Source organism: Tyto alba, unplaced genomic scaffold (genome assembly GCF_018691265.1).
Source record: "Tyto alba isolate M040663 unplaced genomic scaffold, T.alba_DEE_v4.0 Super-Scaffold_13, whole genome shotgun sequence".
NCBI lineage: Eukaryota > Metazoa > Chordata > Aves > Strigiformes > Tytonidae > Tyto > Tyto alba.
Window position 1 is genome coordinate 31,619,717 of NW_024881275.1, and position 23,907 is coordinate 31,643,623.

Below are 23,907 nucleotides of genomic sequence, written 5' to 3' on the forward strand. Positions count from 1 at the left end.
TCTGACTACAGAAATTAAAGGATGCTGGCAAAACTACAAAAGTTGTGTAAGTAAAGAAGTAAATCCACATTTTAGGAACAATTGCTGTCTCCTCATAACTGTACTCATAAAAATGCAGAAACAAAATTCATGCTTTCTTTCTGGAAAGGTGAAGAGAGTCTTTGTCACGAGGCACTAGGATCTCACCTGACAATAAATTGTATACTGTTCTGCCTCACTCAGTGTTTTGCAAAGCTTGTTTATTTTCTCTTTTTATCCACATTTAGATGTGACAGTAAAAAGCAACGGGGTAGCATTTAGGGCTGAATTTCCAATAGAAGTTTTGAGATAGGGAGGGGGGAAGTGTGCAGGCCTCTTAATGAATCATTCAAGCACAACAGCAGCCGAACAAAGCTGCATTGGATAAGCAGTTTAGGTCTGCTAGAGATGCTCAGGGTTCCTCACAGACAGCTAATCTGGGACTCAAAACATAACAGCGATATTTCTCCAGTCCTGCTGCCTTCTTCCTGGATCATAAATAGTTACTGTAGGAGAATAAAAGCTGCAGCTACCTGGTTTGATAATGATCTGACTTTGCCAGGTAAAGTAGAAGTGATGATGATACAAATGGTTCAGCTTTAAGCCTCATCTTCCAAAATTTATTTTGCAGAGCCATGAATGCTGAAGTATGTTCCTTTAGCCATCTAAAAGCAAATGTCACTATATTCAAATACCTCTGATATCCAGTAGTGAAAGCAACCAACACATCTGCCAAAGATACAAGGCAAACAAGTTATACCTGAAGAATGCTGCAGATCGGAACTAAGATTTTACCAACAAGGATAAAGATTTTATCAACATTATGACAGAATTGTCTCCTTGTGTAATTACAGTGCAGTCCTGTTTTAAATCCTCCACTTTGGGAATGAACAAAAGCATTGGTCAAGTGTTAGTTCAATAATGAAAAGAAGAAATCCATCTTCCCAAAAGCATCGCAGGGCAAAGACCTGCCTATGAGGTCCAGGTTGATAAACTTTTTCACCAGCCTGGGAAGCAACAGTTCAAAGGATGACTAGATGTGAAAAGTTTCTCAAAAAAAAATGCATAGTAAGATTAGTAAGGTGCTGCAGGTTCTCCACAATCATCTTCAGGACCTGTGACTGAAGAGTGTCACAGAAGAGTCAGAGATCACTTAGACAGATCTCATCTAGTAGTTAGTTTATTGAGTTATGATCAGTAAATTTAGCTATGTAAAATATGTAGTAAATATAGAAGGATTGGTAGTCAGTGCTCTACTATTTACTACACTTAAAGTTAGTATGGGATACAAAGGTTATAGCATAAACTTACTGTATGTATCTTAAATGTTACGTGCATGCAAAAAATGTCGCTTGCCAACCCATCGATGCCTGGTGTGAGGTAAGGGATCTCTTAGCGTCGAGGGGTAACCTTGACAGTCATCCTGCTCCAGGGAGATCACTGCTGCGTAGCCAGCTCCTGCGGAGGGAGAGCTCAACAGGCTCTGACGGCTGCAGATATTTATAGTGTAAAGTGGTTGATTCGTAGTCCGATTTTCTGCTGTGTTCATGCACTTTTGGCTGCTTATCTGCCCACTCTCCAGCCAAACCATCTTTTGGGGTTGGTGCTGAGTTCTCACTGTTAGCCTCACACATCAGAATTAACTTCGATTAGGCCTGCTTCCTGAGAATCTGCCTGGACCAAAGTTCACTTAGATCAAACAAGAGTGTATTTGTCACAAAGAGAAAATGGCAAAAACAGCCATGAACAGTTACAGTTAACTGAAACCATAAGGAGAGGCTGAACATATCTGTTTACCATCCTAAAATTTTATGTACATTCAGAGTGGGCAAAAGTTCACAGTATCAACTGAATCTTTGCTGCTAAACTCACAGAATTTTAAAATGAAGTATCATCATATTTTACCTTGGTTCTGTCTAAAATCCTAGTTCAGTCTTGAGCATGACCCCCAAAATGATAACAATTCTGGTATGAGTCTGAGCATTCTTTCCACTTCCATCTGTTTTCCCAATTGTTCATCTTTTTCTTTATTTTACTACTTGAATTGCACGAAAATTAATAATAAAGTAACAGTTACTGTGGAAAGACAGCCTTTTTATTCTAATCTAACTAAATTCCATAGTTCTATTTTATTTTTAATACAGCAGCAATTTGTTTTGCTGCAGTGGGTTTGTTTTTCTGAGGCATGCAGGCAAGCAAAGTTGGAAAATTAGGCCGGTATGTGGTTCAATACATGCAAAGTGCTTCCCTTAGTTTTCCTGTGGTGATAAGCTGTTCAGCACTTGCAATTTATATGATGCCTTTTAATTAAACTGAGAGTTCACTGAGCATGTGTTTAGTTTGAGATGTAGTTTGTTCTTCCACTGAACTCCTGTTGTTCAGTATTTTCAGTCCCCAGTGTTCAGACTGCTTCACCTTTGTCCTCAAAGGAGAAGAGCATTTTGCCGTCTGGTAGTGCCACCAAGCACAGTGGGGCAAGCAAGACATTCCCAGCATTAGCTGATCTGCTTGCCAGGCTGCCACACTTCCCTCCAGTGCTATGGAGGCAAAAATTGTATAGGAAATTGCAAAGAGTGACGTGGCAACACTGTATTCACCCATCTATTGTCAGCACCTGCCGGAGCTGCCCATGAAAAGGGAGATGTTCCTCTTTCCTGCTGGATAAGAGAGGAAGGCTTTCTCTTCCTTCTGCTTTCTGACCCACCTGCCTGGCTGCTAGACTCAGTGGCACAGTTTGTCATCTGTGGCATGAGAAGCATATCATGAGCATGTACAGTAATGGGACTGATCTCATCCACTCGCATTTTCACTGTGTTCTGAGGTGGGAAGTATGTATTTCTTCCCGCATTACCTGTGTTCTAAAGATCAGAGGAGCAGACTGCCTGCACTGCAGGGAAAGTTTCCTTGCCAGTCGTTGAGGAGATAAGAAAAATATTAGGAAAAACATCAGGAAACACTTCTTTACCGAGAGAGTCATCAAAACATGGAACAGGCTTCCTAGAGAGGTGGTTGATGCCCCATGCTTGTTAGTCTTTAAGAGGCATTTGGACAATGCTCTCAATAATATGCTTTAACTTTTGATCAGCCCTGAAGTGGTCAATCAGTTGGACTAGAAGTTCATCGTAGGTTCCTTCCAACTGGAACTATTCTATTCTATTCTATTCTATTCTATTCTATTCTATTCTATTCTATTCTATTCTATTCTATTCCGTTCCATTCCGTTCCATTCCATTCCATTCCATCCCATTCCATTCCATTCCATTCTATTCTATTCTATTCTATTCTATTCTATTCTATTCTATTCTATTCTATTCTATTCTATTCTATTCTATTCTATTCTATTCTATTCTATTCTATTCTATTCTATTCTATTCTATTCTATTCTAAAAGCTGTGATATGAGGATAGACATCAAGTGGTTCACCAGAAACATCTGTAGATTTCAAGGGGAGAGAGAAAATAGATTGTTGAAGTATCATTTGCAATATTTATGATTGTCTCAGGAACACTTGGAAGAGTCAAACTAAGTCTAATTTGAAAACAGTCTACTTCAGCTGGGGATGACACCTAACATAAGTGCTTTGTCACATTAATTGTTTTAGACATCATCTAAATCAATTGACTAATCAAGCTAAGCCAGTTTCCTATTATTTCATCCAGTTTGCTGTTTCAGTCTCTAACATGCTGTGCTACTCTCACTGATGCCAAAGTCTCTTACCTCCCTTTGAGCTCCCTAGAGGTCTAGGGTCAAGTGTAAGTAGAATAGGTGCTGTATATGGGGCTACACTCCGCAGGGCTATTTCAGCTGGCAAAATGAAGCTTGTCACCAAAGTGTTGCCATAGCCTTGACCACTTAACGTATCTCCTTTCCCCGTCATGGTACACTGTTCTTTGTGCCCTGATGTTTACTGACCTCTATCCCAGATGTTGCTGCAGCTCAGTGGTGCTGTATGAGTAGGAATCTGTGAATGTGGGGACAATATATGATGCTGAATATGAGTGTAAAATATGTTCACACAAATCCTAATTATCAGTTAAAAAAAAAAAAAAATGAGGCAGTCCATACTGGCAAAAGGAAAGAGAAAAACAGATAACAGGTATTCGGTTCATAATTATGAAATAGGTTTCATTAGTAAAGGAAAGGCACTAATAAAAAGATGCAGTCTCAGTTGCTTCACAAGAAGCATAGGCCCAAGAACAGCTATTGCCATGGCAACAAAAGGAGGGGTTTTACACTTCTGTATGTTTCAGTGCAGTCTTAACCAAGAGTGAAACTGGCTGGAAAGAACAGCCCCACTATATTCATTCTTATTCTTTATGAATTGTGTATCTCACCTCTCTGCCTCAAAGTTTATATCTTATAGTGATAGCTCACTGACCACACATACCTAAAGATGTTTCTGGACCTGTTAGAAGCCTAATTCTTTGGTTATTTATCTAACTTTCTGATGTATAAAATCATGAGTTTGAATGGGTTGCTAATTTCAGTCAAAAATACTTATTCAATGCCATATGCCATAAATTAGGTCCACAACCTATAATACACCTAATTCCTCCTACTAATGTATTGGGAACATTAAATCTAATGTTACTCTAGTTCTAGAGTTTTCCCTCATCTCTAATTTCACCCTGGAATTATCACTGAAGACGTTTCTTATTAATACAGATTCCATCTTTAGCAAATTCTATCTCACAAAAAAATACTGTGAGTTAATCCTACCTAATAGGCTTCTCATAAAATGTATAAAGTAAGATCATCTTGTAGTCATCAGAACATTTTGAGATGCAAATGATGCTGCCCTGATTCAATTTCTTTTTTAAAAAATTACCCTGGTTTCAATAATGGTATTGTCTTTTAACATTTCAGATCACAGTGTTTCGCATGGGATCAGAAGGACACCAAGATATTGATTTAGCTATCCTAACAGCATTACTAAAAGGTAATGGAGTTTCACTCCACAGTGAGTCTGTATCAATACAAATGGATTAACGGAGTCTGCTGTGCTGAAACCTGCATTTATTGGCAATATCTACCTTATTGAGACAGTAAATTTACAACATGAAATTGAAGTATACTTTTTGCTTTAACTGCCTTATACTAATCCAGCTCTTTCTTTAATGTTTAAATAGCTACTGGTTTTCCTTTGTGAATTTTTATTCTCCACCCACAATTGCTAATGTGTCACAAGAAACATCAGTGTTGACCCTCCCACTGGTTACCTGAGAAGATTAGTATTCACCAGATAGCTAAAGAACTTTTCAAACTTAGACTGCCTTGGTGGCTAGTAGAACATCCAGAAGGATGTTATCTCCCTTTAGGCAAAACTTGTACTATTATCAAAGTAAAAGGTTATTTGTAGATATCCTAGGAAAGTCCGGGAACTGTGTGGGATTCCTTCCAGTCTCCACTGGTGGAGGTAAGAACTCAGCGATTGGGGTGGTAGGGGTTTTAACCTTAAACTTCGCAGGTTGCTAAACCTTTCTAAGCCATTACATGTTACATTTATGATCTTAAAAGATTGTCTTACATCTGCTGTTGCTGCAATTTGTTATAAACGCTGATCTTGCAGATACTTACACCGTTTAGCTTGGCTCCCTTCAAAATATTATACTACCAGGTAATTTGATAACTGCTTGCAAATGCAGAAACACGTGAGATTTTAAAGGCTCTGAAGAACATGTACTTACCTGGTGAAGGATTACTCATCCTAGCAAGGGCTGGGAGGGGCTAGCACTCTATTTGTATGGTATTTCCCCAAATGGGATTTTCACAAATTGCATATATCAATCACCATGGTCATCTCACTGCTGTCTGGACTGTTTTGTGCTATGTAGTACAGGCCATACTGATTTTAAAAATAGAGAATAGGACATACTAAACAATTTTAAAGAGCAATATGAGAAACATTAGGGAATGGACTTCCAAAGGTGACAGGAAATTTATACTTCATGGGGCGCTTTACCAGTTGTTGTTGTGCTATTGCCACCCCCACACATGAATGAGAGAGTACATAACGCCTTGTGGCAGACCTGAATTTGAGTCATAATGAAAAAAAATAATAGATTTACTGGGTAAATCAAAATGTAATGGGAATTATTCTTGATCGTTCCAGGGCTCAGTTTTCTTCTCAGTTTCTTCCTGTGCAGATTCACAAAATCTGTATGAAGAGAAAGGGGAGAAGGCCAGAGTAACTTTCACCTAACCAAGTAAAACAATATTTTACCTTCTACACAACCATTAATCCTATTTCAGAAATGTTACTTCAAACATTTTAAACAAAGGTATGAACAAGAGGAGTAAACAAGCACTGGCCACTTCAAAAGTATGACTGCAAGCTTGTAACTACCAGCCAAGGAAATGAGCTGGAATTATTTTGCTCCAGTAGCTTTTGTTTCTGTAGGCTTCTATAGTATTGCTTTCTCCACTTCCACTCATTTTGATCAAGATACCAGTTGTTTGTCCTGCAGGTAGCTTGTCTATTTTGCCACTACCCTGGGGTAACAGTTTTTAGCCATCTGCATAATTAAATCTCAAGGCATTTTGGACATCTTCACACAGAAACAATATAAATCAAGGTGAAGAAAGGAAAAATAAATTGATTCAAAACAAGAAACAATAATTGCATCCATCACCAAATTCCTCCTTTCTATCCTTAGGAAATAATGCAATTGCAGATTTCACTTCTGACTTAAATATTACTGGATCCTTCATAATCTTATTCTCTTCACATTTGTTCTTAATCACTGAAACTACTGCTCTTGATTTCTATTAGTAAGATACAGATTGTCTTAAAGTTGTGACTCCACTTTTTCTAGGTGTGTTTTCAAGGTTTGAATCCCCAAATAGATCCCTTGAGTCTTTTACCATCTTGAAAACTGCCTCTTGGAAGCTGAAGAAAATAAATCATGGGCCTGGGAGGGATTATTTTCTGTTTGAAAAGTTCTTTTGCAGTATTTACATGAGCAACTGTACTATGGTTGCAGTCTGGGTATATGAGTAGTCCTCTCTGATCTGGAATATCCATTTTGCAAGTGCCTAATTGGTCCTGTCATCTCCTTAGTAAAATAAATTGCCTTCCCTCTTCATAATAGTAGTGCAAGACACTGTAGTGAACTTCTGTTAGATAAGAAGGTGCCTGGATCTGTGTAAGTAATTTTGACATCTCCTGTCATGCTTGCCTGACAATCTTATTAATCTGCTGATGGCAGCAGCACTTTTGTCTTGCTCAAGACACAGAGCAACTAAAACTTCATCTCATCTTCCCTGCTCCTCAGCACTTTCTGATTATGAAGGTACTCAATGAAAATTAGATTTATCAGATGCTTCTTGTTAATCTGGGCTTTCTGATCACAGGGAATGAAAATCCATATAATTTTTTAATCAGTGTGTACAAAGATGAGATATCTTGTCTCAGGCAAGTCAGTTGTCCTTAGTCATACCATATCTTTGTGTATCGGTTATGGCCCACCCTGGAAGAAATACTGCCTTTCTGTAAATATACTCCATCAGGCTTATCAATAGTTGCATTTTTCATCCAGTCAAGAAATCTAAGGTAGCAATGCTGAACCACTTGTCTACTGATTTACTAATAAGCATATTTGAAGATGGTCTGAGTTATCTTGAAATTCATAAATTTCGATTCAGGAATTAATCTCTTTCACTTCTTCAGCACTGTGTGATAAGGGGACAGAGAAAAGTATGAAACCGGTAAGTGATTATTGGCTACTTTTTCTCAGTCTCACTATTGAGGATTATGCAGTTCTTGCTTGCCAGTATTCAAGGTGTATAGTAGCTAATTAACAGTCCCAGTCTGGTGTGAGTAATTTGTTCAAGGAATAGAAGGAGGACAAGGACTGGGAAACACAAAATATCATTTCTTGCTTGCTGTGTAAACTTTGCAATGAGCTGGTCTCTTTTTAAACCCACATCAGGCACACTGCCAATGCAGAAACTCTCCTGGACGGGATATTCCACAAACCCCAAACCCTGCACTGAATATGAGAGATTATTTTCTTGTTTGTTTTCATGAGTCACTTCTTTAATCTTGTCATGAGATCTATCTTTCTTGGAAGTAATCTCCAATAAACTAGAGAATGGCATCCAAACTGGTTATCAATTTACATTGCATGGATGTCACAACAGCATATGGCTTGTGAGTTCCTTTTTTTTTTTTTTTTAATTTGGAGAGACATGCAAATGTGGGAAGTAAGTTTCCATTTGCATGAATTTGTAGCAAGTAAATTTATTGATACAGTTTAACTGTTTGTGGTCTGTTAACTGGAACAGTTGGAACTCAAGTAGTGATGAGTTTTGTCCTTTTGCAGCTGCTAATTAAGCAGAAGGCATGTGACAGGGAAGTTAAAGACAACATATGGATATGTTCTAAAACATAATAATTTTGAAATGACCTCAAAGATCCTAGTTCACAAAGCTGTTGCAATGTCTGACACACACTAGCAGCACCAGCCATGATTCATCTGGTGCTCCAGAATACTTCCCAGTACGATTGTTAACACTGGGACAGAGGTGCTGTGTGATATCTGCATACTGTAATACTACTGCCATGTAACCCTCTGAGATAAGCCATGTTAGGCTAATGCAGATCTGATGTCTGCATACTTTCAAGCCTGTGAATAAGTCATGATTCATGCTCACTGAACAGCCATCACGTAGTATGAGTTGGTCCTGGAAGACAGTGTGATGGTCTGCCAACCATGAAATCACTGACACAGAAGGATTTCAGACTTAGGCCAGATATCTGGTTGCTGCCCTTATAGATGTTGTTGCTATCAACTTTGTTATTGTCAATTGATTTGCTAATGCCAGGAAGATGCTTGTAGCAAATGCAGTGGAAACGCAACCCTTTCACCTAAAAGCTGCCGAAACAGAAGACAGCGTAAGACATGGCTTGCTTTACCCTCTGCTCAGTATTTGGAGCAATAAGCATGCTCAGAGAAGACAATTCTGTTGAACTGCTGGGCTTGGGGGCCTTTCTGGAGATGCAGCCACTGCCTCATGTCTCTGCCAGTTGCTCTTTCGTGTGATCAGATGCACCAGAAGGCCTTGTGTTCATCCAGAAGCTGGGTCCTTCCTAAAGCACAAAAAGGCCTATGAATGCTAGGTCACCCAACCCAAACTGGAGAAGTCTCCCTGATAGGGGAAAGAAAGTATTTGCCTGGAGTCTCTATGATTTGGCCTGAATTTGGCTGAAGTGGTGGCAATGTAAGTAGCCTACTTCCTTTCCCAAGTCCATCTGATCTGCGCGATCCAGAATGTTTTCTAACTGGGCTGCAGCCCTGGCTAACCGGACTGTGGGCTGGAGTCCGTTTAGGAATGTCAGGAGGTGGAGCTCCCTCATCAAGTGTGCAAACTGGTGCCAGACTGCGGGATCACCATCACTGCTCCTGGGTTTTGGAGTTCACTCATGTGCTGCATCCCCTGCTGACAGGAGAGCTTGCCTGAGCACCTGCCAGAGCTCTTGCTTCTCCTGCAGGCACATGGATGGGAAGGAGAAGATCCAATGACATTTTGAGAGGATTTGTTGTTTGCTTCAGAAAGGGAGAGAGCCTTACTTGCTCTCTGTATAATATCATGACCACTGCAGGTAGTTTTTTTTCTGGTTTTATATGTGAATCTAGAGACATTTCTGCCCTTCCCAAAGGTACATATTTTCTGTACTTGAATGCTACATGTTGCTTGTGTAAGAAACTCAGAAAGGTTCGGATGTTGTTGGCATCCCCCATAAGGTGTCTTGTAAGAGCTTTTGTCTGTGTCATAGTATATAGCAAAGAGAAGCTGCATTTCATGCAAAGGAGTGGTACTGTTACTTCTTCATCACAGAAGGGTCTTTTACTGTTTTTTTTCTTTTCTTCATTTCTTACTATCATTCTGCTTCTGTATCATCTATCTTTTTATCAGAGCTCATTTCCATAATAAATTGAAAGTGATCTGGATGATCTATAGTTCACCATCTCCCAGATAATTGCTCTAGATAGTGCCAAGTATTTGGTGAAGTTTCATGACAGTGAACTGATTGCAAAATTAAGAGTTATGTAATTAAACTCTAGGCTAAGCTTCCCAAAGGTCTGCTGAACTGATCCTTCACAGAGAATTTCAGCAGCCCGCATGTTACACTGTATGTTTCCTGTGCCTCCAACTTCAGAGTCCACTTTCAGCTGGAACAGTGCATGATTTTGAATAGTACTGACATGGGACAGAAATGTTTTGAAGTAATTAAAAGCTCTTGTTTTTCCTCACTTCATGATATCAGAATAAGAATTAATAAAGACAAGGAAACAATGGAGGCATGGGCCTTTACAAAATGAGCTTTTTTTCAATCACCTGATCACTTCAAGCAGCTTTGTAGTTAAAAGTCAAAGGGCCCTTTATTTATTTGGTTGATCAGTTCATTCAGGCCAGTTCTCCCTGTGACACTGAAGCACAAATACTGTTTTATTATTACAAATCAGCTAATAAGCATGAAATCCTTAGTGGAATATTAAAAAGACACAGCAGGGCACGAATGTCCCACAGTGTCCAGTAAAACTACAGGGAAAAACACTCTTCCTTCCAAAAACCAAATATCTCCCAACCCATCTTACATCTGCATATTTTCTTATTTAATTTGGATATATTATACTTTGACACCACCTTTACGGCTTGCTTTCTCACATGAATATTACATGTGTGAAGGGAAATCTGTCCCACCAGGACCCCTTAGTACAAGTAGATGGAGGAGCAATTCCCACACTTGTTCATAATCCCCACCTTATCAGATGGGAATGCATAAAAGATGTGTATGAAATGCGCAACTGTCAAAATCAGTGGGAACTGGGTGAGATGAACCTGCATGTAAATGCTAGATGCACGTGTGTGTGTGTGTGTGTGTGTGTGTGTGTGCACTTGTGCACATACGTGTGTGTGTGCATATTCCTGCAGCTGGATCAGTATCACTCCTGGCTCTTCTCTTGCTTCCTGGCCAAGAGGAGGAAAACCAGTTCACTCCACTGCAAGTTGCATATGCCAATATCATGTGTACCTACTGTATTTTTCAAGGGGGATGTGAGTAAATAATTTTGTTTATGAGGCAATCTGTGAACCACAGATTCACATTCAAGAAACAGTATTTTATTATGGGGACAATGGAAGGTCTGGTTTTGTTTTAATATGACATCAGTTGCAGAAATGACATGGACATCTGTGAGACTTCTGACAAAGAGGAATTAACTTGGTGGTCTGTTGACTGAGTCTAAAGTATGTCTTGTTGGTTTTTTCTCCTCCTCTTCTCCCTGCACCCCTGTCTGTATACACAGGAGCTAACGCATCTGCTCCCGACCAGCTGAGCCTGGCATTAGCCTGGAACAGAGTAGACATCGCCCGCAGTCAGATCTTTATTTACGGGCAACAGTGGCCGGTACAGTATATATACAGCATCTTCTACTGAAAACACTTTAAACCCCACACAACATTAAATCCATTCTGTTGGCAGCGGTGGTTTCAACACAGTTTAAGATATACTGAGTCATGCTCCCAGCTGAACACAAAGTTCCCATTCACAGCTACTGAAGGCAGGCACGGTTATAAAGATGCTAATATGTCCGCTTGTTCAAGGAAATGGTGACATCTAGCGATGCCTTAACACTGAGAGACCACACCTTTAAAGAAATGGGAAGCAACACATTTACACTATCCAGCAATGATTCTTCAAGCTGAGAAAAACAAGTATCTGTTTACAGCCATGTTACAATGTTAGGCTATAAATTAAAGGAAAGGCTAAACTTCTTTTTGCTCTTCAAGCAGTATGTCTTTATATGCAAATACTGAATTTGATGATGACTGGACATCAAAAATGTGCTGCATAAATGTTGGAGGTCATCAAGTGGACCATGAGAGCTGATCAGCAATGTTACCACAGAAGTTCTGTGGCTACAAACCTGAGCTGGCGTTAAAGCCCAGTGCTGTTCTGCATCAGCCTGCCTGCCCCGTGTCCACCCCGTCCTACGCTCCAGTTGCCAGCTGTGGGGACAAGCTCCCTGGGGACCAGCTCCTGGGGAACCAGCTCCCTGGCCAACACCATTCCCCTCGGGAGCACCGTGGGCAAAGCTCCTCTGCAGAAGTGGAAGGGCTGTAAATAGAGAGGTTATGAAACACTGCATGGGGCAGAGGAGTAGTCAATTCCCAGGTTGGGATGCGGTTTTTACAGTGGTTGAAGTCACCCAGAAAAAAAACAGAAGGACTCTATCTCTACCTGTAGCTCCTTAAAGCCCACCATATCTTCATTCAGAAGGTTTAGTTGGATCACAGTATTCATTACTGTGACACTTGTTTTGTCACTGTCTTGAAAATTTCGTATGCTGTCATTACATGAGCATTTACAACACCCCATGGAAAAAATATAACAAAAGGAAAAAGCTTCTGGTTTAATATCCTTGTTTTAAATGTAGTTTCTGGAGCTTGCTGCCCCTTAAAGCTAGTCTCAAAAATCCTTGCCTTTTCAGTCATGAACAGGACTACTTATCTTCAGTATTGGGTACAAGTATGCATCAAAATATAGGAGAGATTTTAATGGTACAAAACTGTCCTTATCATTATCACTCCTTCACCACACCATAGCAAAAATTTGCATAAAAGCTGCAAGATACAATAATTTTGCAAGCTCAAAGCTGGACGTATGAGATAATTTCTCATCCTTCTAACTCTCCCCAGTCTGCAAAAGATAGAAAAGGAGAGATTTTGCAAGAGAAGACTTCTTGCATTTGGCCCTTCAAAGAAATGCTAATTGTTAAGATATTTCTGCTTCATGGATGTCAAAGTTTCCCTGAGTTTCTACAACATGAACAGAGGAAAAAACTAGTAAAGTCAGAATTAAAGTTAGTGTGTGTGTGCACATAACAAATATACCCAATATAAATAAAATGTTTGTCAAGAAAGCAGAAAAAAAAAAACCACATAATAATGAGATGGTGAATAGTGTGGAGGTGTGGTCATCAGTTTCCTGGGTTCCATTTCCATGACCCTAATCTGGATTTCCTGGACTACCTTAATCTTAACACTCTGATACTCATTTTTGAAATACTGACCTGAATCAGAGAAACCAATATAGACTAAAACTGTGATTATCTCATTTTAAGATTAGCCAAGCAACCCTCAGAATTTTGTCAGGATTCCCTGCTTGTGCCAGGATGACCGGACGAGGCGGATACAATCTGCAACACCCAGGAACAGCCTGAATTAATTGCTTGCTTTGCAGGTGGGCTCCCTTGAGCAAGCAATGCTGGATGCACTAGTGTTGGACAGAGTGGATTTTGTGAAATTACTCATAGAAAATGGAGTAAGCATGCATCGTTTTCTCACCATCTCCCGGCTAGAGGAATTGTACAACACGGTAGGGCCAGCCTAAGGCTAATTTTCTATCTCTGTATTCATTGTTGTAGCTCCCACTCATATTACGACATGATGATGCCCAAGGCAGCCAACACCTGCTGCAGCAATGTTCCATGTTAGAAGTCCACACTGTCTTTTAGCTTTGTCTCTCATATAATGGAGCATGCTGTGTCTTTCCCACCTAATATGCTGTACGGATTTTTTAAAACATAGATTAAGCCCCACACAGAACCAGTTGATTTCTGGTCCTTGTAATTCCAATATGATAGACCTGAGATTTAGGCAGATGGCACTATCTGGAAGACAGTAAGTGGCAAATTAGGACCTGTAGGATGTTGATATATGACTGCTGACAATATGAGCCCTTATGGTTTCAGAAAAATCTTGCAACTGTTAATCAAACTCAGCCACTAGAAAACAAATAGAAGCAAACTTCTTGGGATAGAATTCTGAATCTAAAGGTGAAATTCATTATTTCAGGAGGTCTATCACAGTGAAGGACTTCCCCATGTCCTCACTGAAATTTCCAAAAATGATAGTTTTGAATTCTAAAAGCCTGTTCACAAGTTTTATATCTTTGCCCTTAAAGCGAACATAAAATTGCACAGGTTCAAATTTCTTCTGAGTTCTCAACTGGAAAACACATTCCAGCATTCACATCATTATTGCCAACTGTGAGAAACCAGTAAGTCAAATTGCTTAAGTGGTATCAAAAAAATCTTAAAGCATTGTTTAATTCTTAGGATTGCTGGTTCTGTCTGTTGGCGGGAGGTTACAATACAGTACATAGCCCTTTGCAAAACATGGAGTTTGTACCAGTACTTTTCAAAGCCCTGCCATCATGAGATGCCACACTGGGCTGTTATCCAGAGACGTTTCACACTGAACCAGATAACCAGAAGTCAATCTTTCAAAAATATCAAATATGAAAAGAATTAATTAAATTTGTTCAAAATATAGAGGAACGGGTATCCATGCCACCCTTGAGACAGATTCCCATCTGATCTTTGATCAGTTTAGATTTTGTCTGTCAACTAGCATCTATGTATTAAGAACAGAAAGCCTATGAGATTTCTTGCTACAGAGATAAGCATTATAGTTCTTGTACAAAAGCCAGTTTTTACAGGGGGCAAGTTTGAGGGAAGTCTTCAGTTCTACAGTTAAAAGAAGGCCTTTTTGAACAAATATATTGTGAGCTATAGAAATGACCATGAATTATTCTTGCAAGAGTTCCAAAAGACCCAGGCTGTAAAATGCCTAAACTACTAATTATGATATATGACTTAATGCATCCATAATAGCCTTAGCACCAGAAAAATTACAAGGCCAGTTAAAAAATACAAAATTTCAACATGATCCCTGAAAGTGACCTGGGAAGCTACAAACCAGTGAATCTGACTTCTGCCATGACAAATTTGTAAAAATGCAATAAAGTATATAATTAATAGACAAGGGCATCAATTTTATGTCAAGACAGTTTACCCAGCTTCTGTAGCAAAGAGTTAAGCCTTTAAAATCTATTCACATTTCTGAAGTCAACATGTAGGAGAATAAAGATGTTTCATTTGGTCCATCTGCTTTTGCAAAACCTGCTTGACCGTATTTGAAAACCTCAAAGGTTATTAAAGAAATTTAGCTGTCGTGGCATAGAAGATAAAGGATAGAAAACAGAAAGGAGGAATATATAGTCTGTTCTCACCACAGAAGGTCATTATGACCAGGGTTATCCAAGACCCTGTCCTGGGACCACTGCTGTTCAGTCTGATTAGAGATGATCTGAAAAATAGTAATTACTGAACAAACAATGTTTGCAGGTGATTTAGCATCACTCAGGGTAGGCAAATCTGAAGCATATGAAGAATCACAGGGAACTCTCATCATGCTCAGCAATGGGGTTGCATAAAATTAAGTGTTGGCAAGTGTAAAGCAATATATATGTATGGAAATGCTGACTCTGCACATATGCAGTAGTCTCATCTATCATCAGTTACAGCCAAAGAGACCGCCCAAAAAGTTCTCTTTTAAATATCAACAACAGTGAAAAACACAGCAGAAAATAAAGTCCTTCTCCACATAACATTTAACCGAAATTGTGGGAATCTGCTGCAGAATGTTTTGTATGTCAGGTGGAGTCAAAAGAAGATTGGACAAATTCACAGACTGTGCATGCTGTTAGTGGCTTTCAGGCGAGACAGCCTAGTTGCCGTGTTGGGCTCGGGGGCTCTCTGAGTCACCAGTGGTGGAAGTGGAAATTCTGAGTGCAGGAAGGCTGACACTTAAGCAGCTGTTTTCCTTTCTACTCTCTCCTAGAGGCTGTGCAAGTTGTGCTGGGCTCCTGCTTTGCCTAAGCCAGGAGCCTAATGTGGTATACAGGACCTTAGTTTTATCCAGTATGGCAGTTCTTGTGGTTTTCTTACTGAAACAAAAATACAAAAGAGAAGTCAGGTGAAATACTGCTCTTATAATTGATTTTCTTTTTTTTTTTTTTTTTAATTGGTAACATTGTACAATCGAAGTGCTCCCAGTTGCCTGATTTTTAAACTACTAAGATGAGAAAGCCATTTCAGCATTTACACCTTGCAGGTCTTTGGACAATGCAAAACTATTTTATTCTTCTTTATTTGTCCCTTGCAGAGACATGGACCATCCAACACTCTCTATCATCTAGTCAGGGATGTCAAAAAGGTAAGAGTCCAATAGACGGTAGGTCAGAGATAATGCTATGATTGCTTTTTGTAGCTAGATACAATCTCTGTTTTGCATGAGCTGTCAGTTAGAGCCTCCTCCTTCCCCTGCCATTACAGAATGTTCTGTTTGTATGTACCGAATATGAACTTTTTGCACAATTAGCAAGTTATTTGGCTTGATTTCTCTGTGGTTTTAGGTGCTTGGGTAATAGTGCTTCTGCCAGCATAATTGTAGGCTCTTACATACCCTGTGGATTTATGCTGTTATCTGTATTTTTCCATACCTGCAACTATTGTCAGAGCTAATTTCCATGTTGTTAGTGTACTTCTGAGCCTGTAAAATAGCCCTTATCCTTGTGTTAAATCCTAGTTTGTTGAAACAGTTTCTTGTTCTGTGTTGTGTGCTATGCTGTAGCCATCTTCCTCAGCAGAAATACAGAAAAAGAAGTTGTGCAACTTCCCCCTGCCCCTTTATCAAGTTAATTTCAAACATCTTGAATTGTAAGGACCATTAGGAGGTCAGAACAGAAACACATAAAGGTGTAGTGAGAGGAAGGAGATACCAAATACCTTCAGCAATGTGTTTGGGATTAAAAGTGTTACAGCAGCAGCAGTGAATTAAAATCCCTTATACTCTAACTATATGGATCAAGTAAGGAGATTGAGTCTGCAACTGACCTCATCAGCTTGAATATTCTCCCAAAGCATGTGCAGATTACAGCCTTGCACATTACATAAATTGGACCTCAAGGGCAGCATTCTTGAGAAAGGAGATTTCTGCACATGAGACTAGATAAAAGATCAAAAAAGGAATGGAGATTTTTTTGCAAGACCACAGATTTTGGTGGCTTCTTCTGTCTCTGACAGCTAGACAGAACTGAAGACAGCTAGGTGACAGGAGTTGCAATGCTGCATATATCATCCCGTTAAATAAAGCTACAGAATACTCAGTAGTTATGTTTAGGGAGGTTCTGGTGGTTTCTCTAGTTAGTGTGTTACATGGCATCATTGTTCAATTACATATAGTACATTAAGTGACCAGCAGAAAGAATGAAATGCCTACAGAAGAAACTGAAGCTGTTCATATGCACAAATCCCCTTGGATGGGAGACTAAAGCTAGAATGGTCTTTGACTGGCTACTTCTCTTGAAGTCCAAGTTACCAGAATATGTTTTTTACTAAATGTGCCATTATTTACGTGTCTATAAGAGTTTGAAACAAGATTCTTCTGTCTTCTTACTTTAAAATGTATTAATTTTCAAACTCATTTTCTCCCCCAGCATCACCTTTCCAAGTCCTCCTTCAAAGGCATAGCAATTTCTATGTTGAGTGACTAAATAATATCTTTTTCTGAGTCCCTAATAAAAGAGGTACTTTTAAATTAGCTCTTCAAAAAATGCATCAACGTAGGCAAAGATGATTGATACTCATAGGTATATATTCATAGGCATTGGCATTAAATAAACTTATGCTATATTTAATGACCTTATTTGTTCCACAGCGGTTGCTAAATGTTAGGTGATGGTCATTTTTCCAAAAATTCATCTTTCCTTCTGCTGTCCATATCTAAAGCCTCCAGTAATTCCCACTAGATGAAGTCAATGTGTATTCTTACTAGGCAGCCTCGTGTAAACATCTAGCACCTTCATCAGAAAACTGCATCTCTGGGGCTGTACTTCTCATTTTGTAAGTGACGAGGAACAACCACAGTTTGCTTGGAGAAACGTGACAGCTCACCATAGCCCCGCCATCTGAGCAGATCCCATACCAGTCAACAAAGCTGTAAATCAAACAGCAGGTCTGGCAACAGTTTAAATGAAAATACCTCCTTGGAAATAACTTCTTAGTGGACATCACTATCTAACAGCTAAGTGGCCCACCGTGAACAAAAAACAGACCACACTGCTGGTGCTCATTTTTTGAGTTTATACATACTTTGATGCCAGATACTGGAGCTCTCAGATTTAATTAAGGTATCTATAATATAAATACAAAAAATGTAGTATGTCACCTTGAGACAATGCTTAAAGGATATGCATAATTTGTGCTTTTTATGCATACATCCCAATTTTAATACCTTCACTATTTAAAAGGGTGTATACTATAAAAAGTTATTTACATCTGCATCCATCATTGTGAATTCTTAAATAGAAAATGGATGCTTACATATCATAGAAGCATTATTTATTTTACTGCTATTGTATTACATAGCTATATATATCACTAGAAGGCATTTTTTTTGTTTGAAAGACCACCCTACCTCCTTAATAAAACAAAGAATTTGAACAACGGGGGTCACATGACTGCATCCTGTTTGTGGCAGCTTACAGACTCACAGATGCACAAACATGTAAGACAACTTATTTCCTCTTCAGATTTCCAGATATCACTGTGAAGACTGTTAGCCTGGGCAGCATATTGTAAAGGCCTGGAGACACAATCTTGAAGAATTTACAGTAATCAGAGCTCGCTTAAATTCTGCATATATTAACAAGACAAAGTACTTCTTAATGACTCTGCTTTAGAGACAACTGTGCTCATCTTTTTGAGCCTTTCAGTTGCACAACTATGCACAGGGACAAGTCTGTCTGCTTCGCTTACCTCATGGTCTTTTTGACATCTCCTGTCAAGGATACAGAATTTAACGTACAGGGTTGACTTCCTTTCAGACGATACAAAACGATCCATCCAGACTAAGCAGGCAGAAACAGTGACTGTGTTTGACATCCTGTCTGTAAGTGGAGGTTGCCCTCTGTAGGTTGTTTTTAAAAAATCCTTCCCTGCCTCACCTAGCTAGTGAAGACGAGTAGAAATCAACAGATGAATTTTTTCTTTACTACAGAAATTTTATATAACCAATATACCTTAACCACACAATGGGGTGATATAAGTTTTCCAAGTTCTTTATTTTAGACTGCCTCTGTATGTCTACTTTTCCAGAGAACCAACAAACAATATACAGAATTTTGAAAGTAGTATTTTTTCCTCACCATGCAAAATCAGAGGCTTTGTACCTGCTAAATATAAAAATGAACTTGAAGTGAAAAAATACTATAATTGATTAGCCACAGTTTAAAGCTGAAGATTCTTCAGGAAGATAATAATGCATTAGCACTGAAGAGCTTGTCCCAACATTAAAAATTTGGTCGATTATTAACCAGGGTACATATCATACCCAAAAATCACACCTTCTCCTCTGTCATTCCTGACCACCTTGGCTGTACTAGAATTAGCCCATCCAAATTTTTGCTGTTCTTGGAGGGGTTCTGGCCCACTTGCACCACTGTGCTTCAGTTATAAGCAGGCTCACTGCTGCCAGGGTAGTTCAAGGTGTCTGCTGATACAGCACATGCTTTGTCACAGGTGTAACTCCTCTCACAAGGATGGTCCAATTGTCTTTAGTTGGACTGCTCATTTTGGAAAAGTATTGTGTGTTAGCATGGAGCCATGCATATGTATATGTCTATAAAATGCGTATTTCTGCTATGAATTTGTGAGTTTTCTTTAGTAAAGTGTTTCAATATTATCTTGGAGGCTTAGATACACCTTTTATTAAAGTGACTCTATTCAAAATTTTTCATCTAAATCCATTTATGAAATTTTAGAAATCAGAACTATATCAAGAAACTCACACTTTCTAACACCTGCAGCACCCTGATGCCTGTTGTGCTTTCTTAATTGCATAAGTATTTTTTGCCACTTAATAATATCAAAGCATTCAGTTTTAGTATCTTACATTAAGACATCAGGAGTCTATTGAAGAACTACAGTTCTGTCTTGGAGCTACAACTCCCACTTCTGTCAATGCCTTCATCCTTGTTCTAGTAAAACTGTCACTGTCTTAAGCATTCTGAAGAGAGAAGAACATTTTTAGGGAAAAACAAATAAACAAACAAGCAAAAAATCTAGCATGAATTAATTCTTAGATTTAGATTATTTTTCTTTAAACAGTTCAGAATAAAAATGACTGAATTCAGATAAACTAAGCTAATATGCATTCTTGCAAACCATAGTTGTTCCCCTGCCCATCAGACTAGCCAAGAGTAGGAAGTGTGCAAAAGAATATGCTAAGGGATATTACTGAAAAATAGTTGACAGCTTAACTTTTGCAGCTAAATTTGCTTGATCTTGTGTCCCTTTGAATCCCAGCCCATTGCTAGCCGTGGTACACCACACCACTACCTCTCTCTCTCCTTCCTCAGCCTTTCAGCATTCTATTTGTACAGTGGTGAGCAGGGAGGGAAATAAGCATTGCTCTTCCTGGCTGAAGTAGAAGAGGAAGGATGATTTTTGCATCCATTTTGTCTCTTCTGCAGAACCAGTTGCCATCTGCTCTCCACTAGTGTTTCTTTGCTCTGAATCTAATAAGAATATCGCAGAGAAGCCAGGCAGATATCTGCAGACACGCAGATATTTCCAGCAAGACATGGCAGTCATAAAATTGCTCTGTGCGAATTACTAGCCTTCTTTTGATGATCACATAAAAAGAGCTACAGGCTAACCGTAATTCGTGCTGTATATCATTACAGAAAATGTGATTATTTTATTACAGTGCAGTGAAGAAGTTTGAAGCTAACAATTACAGTTTCCTGGTCCTTCTTCAATGTTGATTATACAAGTTAATTTTTTACTAGAGTAATTTTCTCTTTTTCCAAGGCTACTGCTTATAGTTCACAGAAGGATCATTTACCTCTCTTTCCACCTTTAATTTGTAGTCACATCTCTTGCGCAATGACGTACAGGACAGAGAAGGTTCTGTAAATCCACAGGGTTCTTAATGAGATCTCTACATCTGGGTGTACATCTCTACACCCATTCACAGTTAGCTGAATCATGCCTTCTTTTCTGGTAGGGAACTGCTCACTGAACCACAAACTGTTGTCCAAACAATTTGGAGGCAGTGGTTTAGAGAAGGAGGCAAACTTACATTTGGGGGCATTCCCTTCCCATTAGCCTTTTCCTCCTGTTTTGGGATCAGAGTTTTACTTGTGAGGGTTCCCAGTAGGAAACAAAAGAGCAGATGTGCTCACACTGGGGTTTTGTTCTTCCATCGCCAGAGCCCCCCAGGAGTGCCTCACCAGCACATCTGTGAAGCCAGCCCACCCTGAAATTGTTCTGGCCTGCTGGCTGGAGAACAGAAATGCCCAGTTAACTCAAAGGCAGACTCAGACTCAGATGCAGTAAGAGAAAATCTGTTATCAAGATCGTTCTTTCATAGCTTTGCAAGCCATAAGTATCGGAGAACTCATAACCTTATAAGTGTTGCTGTTCTCAGGTTTGACAGTGAAGAGAAGGAAGATATGTGCAACGGAGTTTGCAACGTGAGGGCAACAAGACATGGACGTATTTATCAGTCTTTTTCTCTTCAAAATAAAAGGTGCACAGTGAAAACATTGTACATATATTATATTTAACAAAGGGTAAGACAGGAAAAGAGATGGAAGAGCAAGTATGTAGACGTCCTTTCTAGAATCCTGCTAATGACCCTTGCCACAAACACAGTTCACCTCTTGGGAGTCAATCTCCCTAGCACTGCAGGAAATTAGGTAGCAAGATCAGTGTGCTTAGAGGGACTTACAGTAAAATATGTTGGGAGTTCAAGGAGGGACCATCTAGGAAAATTGCTAGGCCTGTAGTTTTCTTCTTGAACAAAACCCCAAAGAATTAGCCACAGATATTTTGTTTATTACAGCTTTCCTACTTACTTTCATACATAGAGATGCTTTCCTCATACTAAGTGTGGAATTTAAGCAAAGATATGTGTTTAATTGTACATAACCCCAAAACAAATGCTAACAGACTCTCCTTCTTTCTAGCTAGCAATAATAATAAGAACTCATGCACTGTGTAAGCCCTCTAGAGTAGATAACTCTTGCCCCTCTGCTCTTCCTTTCCTGGAACATGGGAAGGAAACACTTCAGGATGGGAAGATCACATGCAGGAGCTGGTTCTGTCTGAACAAATGATATCACATGATGTCACTACACCATGCCTTGGCAGGGTGGATGAGGCAGTCCAGAGAGATGCCAGCAGAGACATAAGTTGCCAAGACAAGAGCTGTGGGAGACAGATGGTGCAGAAGAGGTGCTATCTTGCAGGACTAGTGTCCAGCAACTGTGCCTGACATTTCAAGTGTGCTGATCCTCATGCTTTTTGTTCTGCAGTCATGTTCCTTGTTTTCCCAGCTGAAGAATATGAGTACTGTGTACTGACGTTATCTTCTGTTACTTCCAACAAGTTCTTCACCTTCTTATTTAACTTATGTCTTCTTTCCAAGCGAGAATATCCAGGTTTCGGTTGGATCTATTTTAAGGTGAATTAATTAACCAGCATAATAATACATTCCTGTTTTTAACTATATCATTTGTTTTATTCTAACATCGTTATGAAGTATAATTAGCAGTGCCAGTAATAAGCATTTTTTCCTCCCACACCATCCTTCTTATTTTCATTGCAGGGAAACTTACCTCCTGATTATCGGATAAGTCTGATTGATATTGGTTTGGTGATAGAGTACCTGATGGGAGGAGCATATCGCTGCAATTACACCCGAAAGCGGTTCAGAACACTGTACCACAATTTGTTTGGGCCCAAGAGGGTAAGGAGCAAGTTGTTTGCCATCTGTATGACTGCACCCTGCACTGGCAGGGATTACCATAGATTCTTAGATGTTTCCAGACTGGGGGAGATCCACGTGCACATGCCATTCGGTCTACAGATTCATTTCTATTATGCACAGAGCAGCTACTTCACCATAATGCACCACAAGCCAGCCACTGGTACAAGCTACATTTTTTTATTACTTGAATTAAAAAGTTATGGGGTTCGACTGCCCTGGTGAGACCAGGACACAAACCAGTCTCCTCTGGCTCTAAAATACGTAATTATGCGTATCCACAGCTTTTGAAAGACAAGTCTTTTGACCTATACCAGTAATACCATAGGGCACCTGAGTCGGACTTGAAAAAACTTGTGTTTTGGAAGACACATTTACTATCTCATGGCTCAACTTCTTGATTGTGACTTGAAGGTACGGGCTTTATTGGCTGGATGTGGCTCCAGCAGAGCTTATGGCAAAAATACCATTCACTATTTTTGTGGGTTTCGTGTTTGATAGATTACAACACTGTGAATCCAAAGTAAGCTTACTACCTTCCTAAAACATAAAGGATATTTATTGTCATCCATAATGCCACAGACCCAATCCAGTGTGAAGAAAATTCTGCTCATCTGCTCCCAGTAAGATTTGTAGTTCTTTCTTTAGCTCTTTTTACCTTTTTCATCTCCTGTCTCAGTTCACATTTTAGTAATACACACCACTGAGTATTGTTCTAAGTGGCTATAAAGAGCAACAGCTCTGTGAAACGGTTGCAGCCAAACACCTGAAATGGGTTTGGTTTTTTCTCTACACTTCCATTCTTCACTTTAGAGAGGAAGGATAGTAATTGTAGCTGCTGAGAGAGACTTCCTTCACTTAGTCATGCCATCAAGAAAAGCATTTCAGTAACAATTTCATAGATACCGAACCAACATACTGAGCAGATCCACAGCAGTCAGTAATTGTGCCAGGGGAATGAACAAAATACTGATGTACTCCAGAGAAATGCATTCATGTCTTAGGAGTAATTTCTATCTCTTTTCCATTAGAACAGCCCCAAACCAGCTTTAATTTGTATGTGAATCCAAATGTATGTCTTCTGTTGTATGTTTTGGTGAAATAGCGTCAACCCCAAAAAAAGGGTTGAATTAAATATATATAGATGTAATTATTTCATTTATGTATATATGTATATTATATCACATTGCATTGCATTACATA

At 39.3% G+C, this 23,907-nt stretch overlaps 1 protein-coding gene across 6 annotated transcripts in view; it reads left to right on the forward strand.

Moving 5' to 3' along the window:
* TRPM3 (transient receptor potential cation channel subfamily M member 3) overlaps positions 1-23,907 on the forward strand; it is a 288,168-nt gene that overhangs the window by 210,332 nt on the left and 53,929 nt on the right. For 4 of the 6 annotated variants that reach the window (XR_004409582.2, XR_004409581.2, XM_033010188.2 and 1 more), the window contains exons 9-14: positions 4,885-4,957; positions 11,331-11,431; positions 13,268-13,402; positions 16,036-16,086; positions 22,366-22,401; positions 22,546-22,686. Coding sequence is in view for 4 of the 6 variants with exons in the window: in XM_033010188.2 (XP_032866079.1) it covers positions 4,885-4,957; positions 11,331-11,431; positions 13,268-13,402; positions 16,036-16,086; positions 22,366-22,401; positions 22,546-22,686 (537 nt within the window). In the remaining 2 variants the exon portion in view is untranslated. The remainder of the gene's footprint in view (positions 1-4,884; positions 4,958-11,330; positions 11,432-13,267; positions 13,403-16,035; positions 16,087-22,365; positions 22,402-22,545; positions 22,687-23,907) is intronic. The other 2 variants (XM_033010200.2, XM_033010216.2) reach the window with 1 other exon arrangement.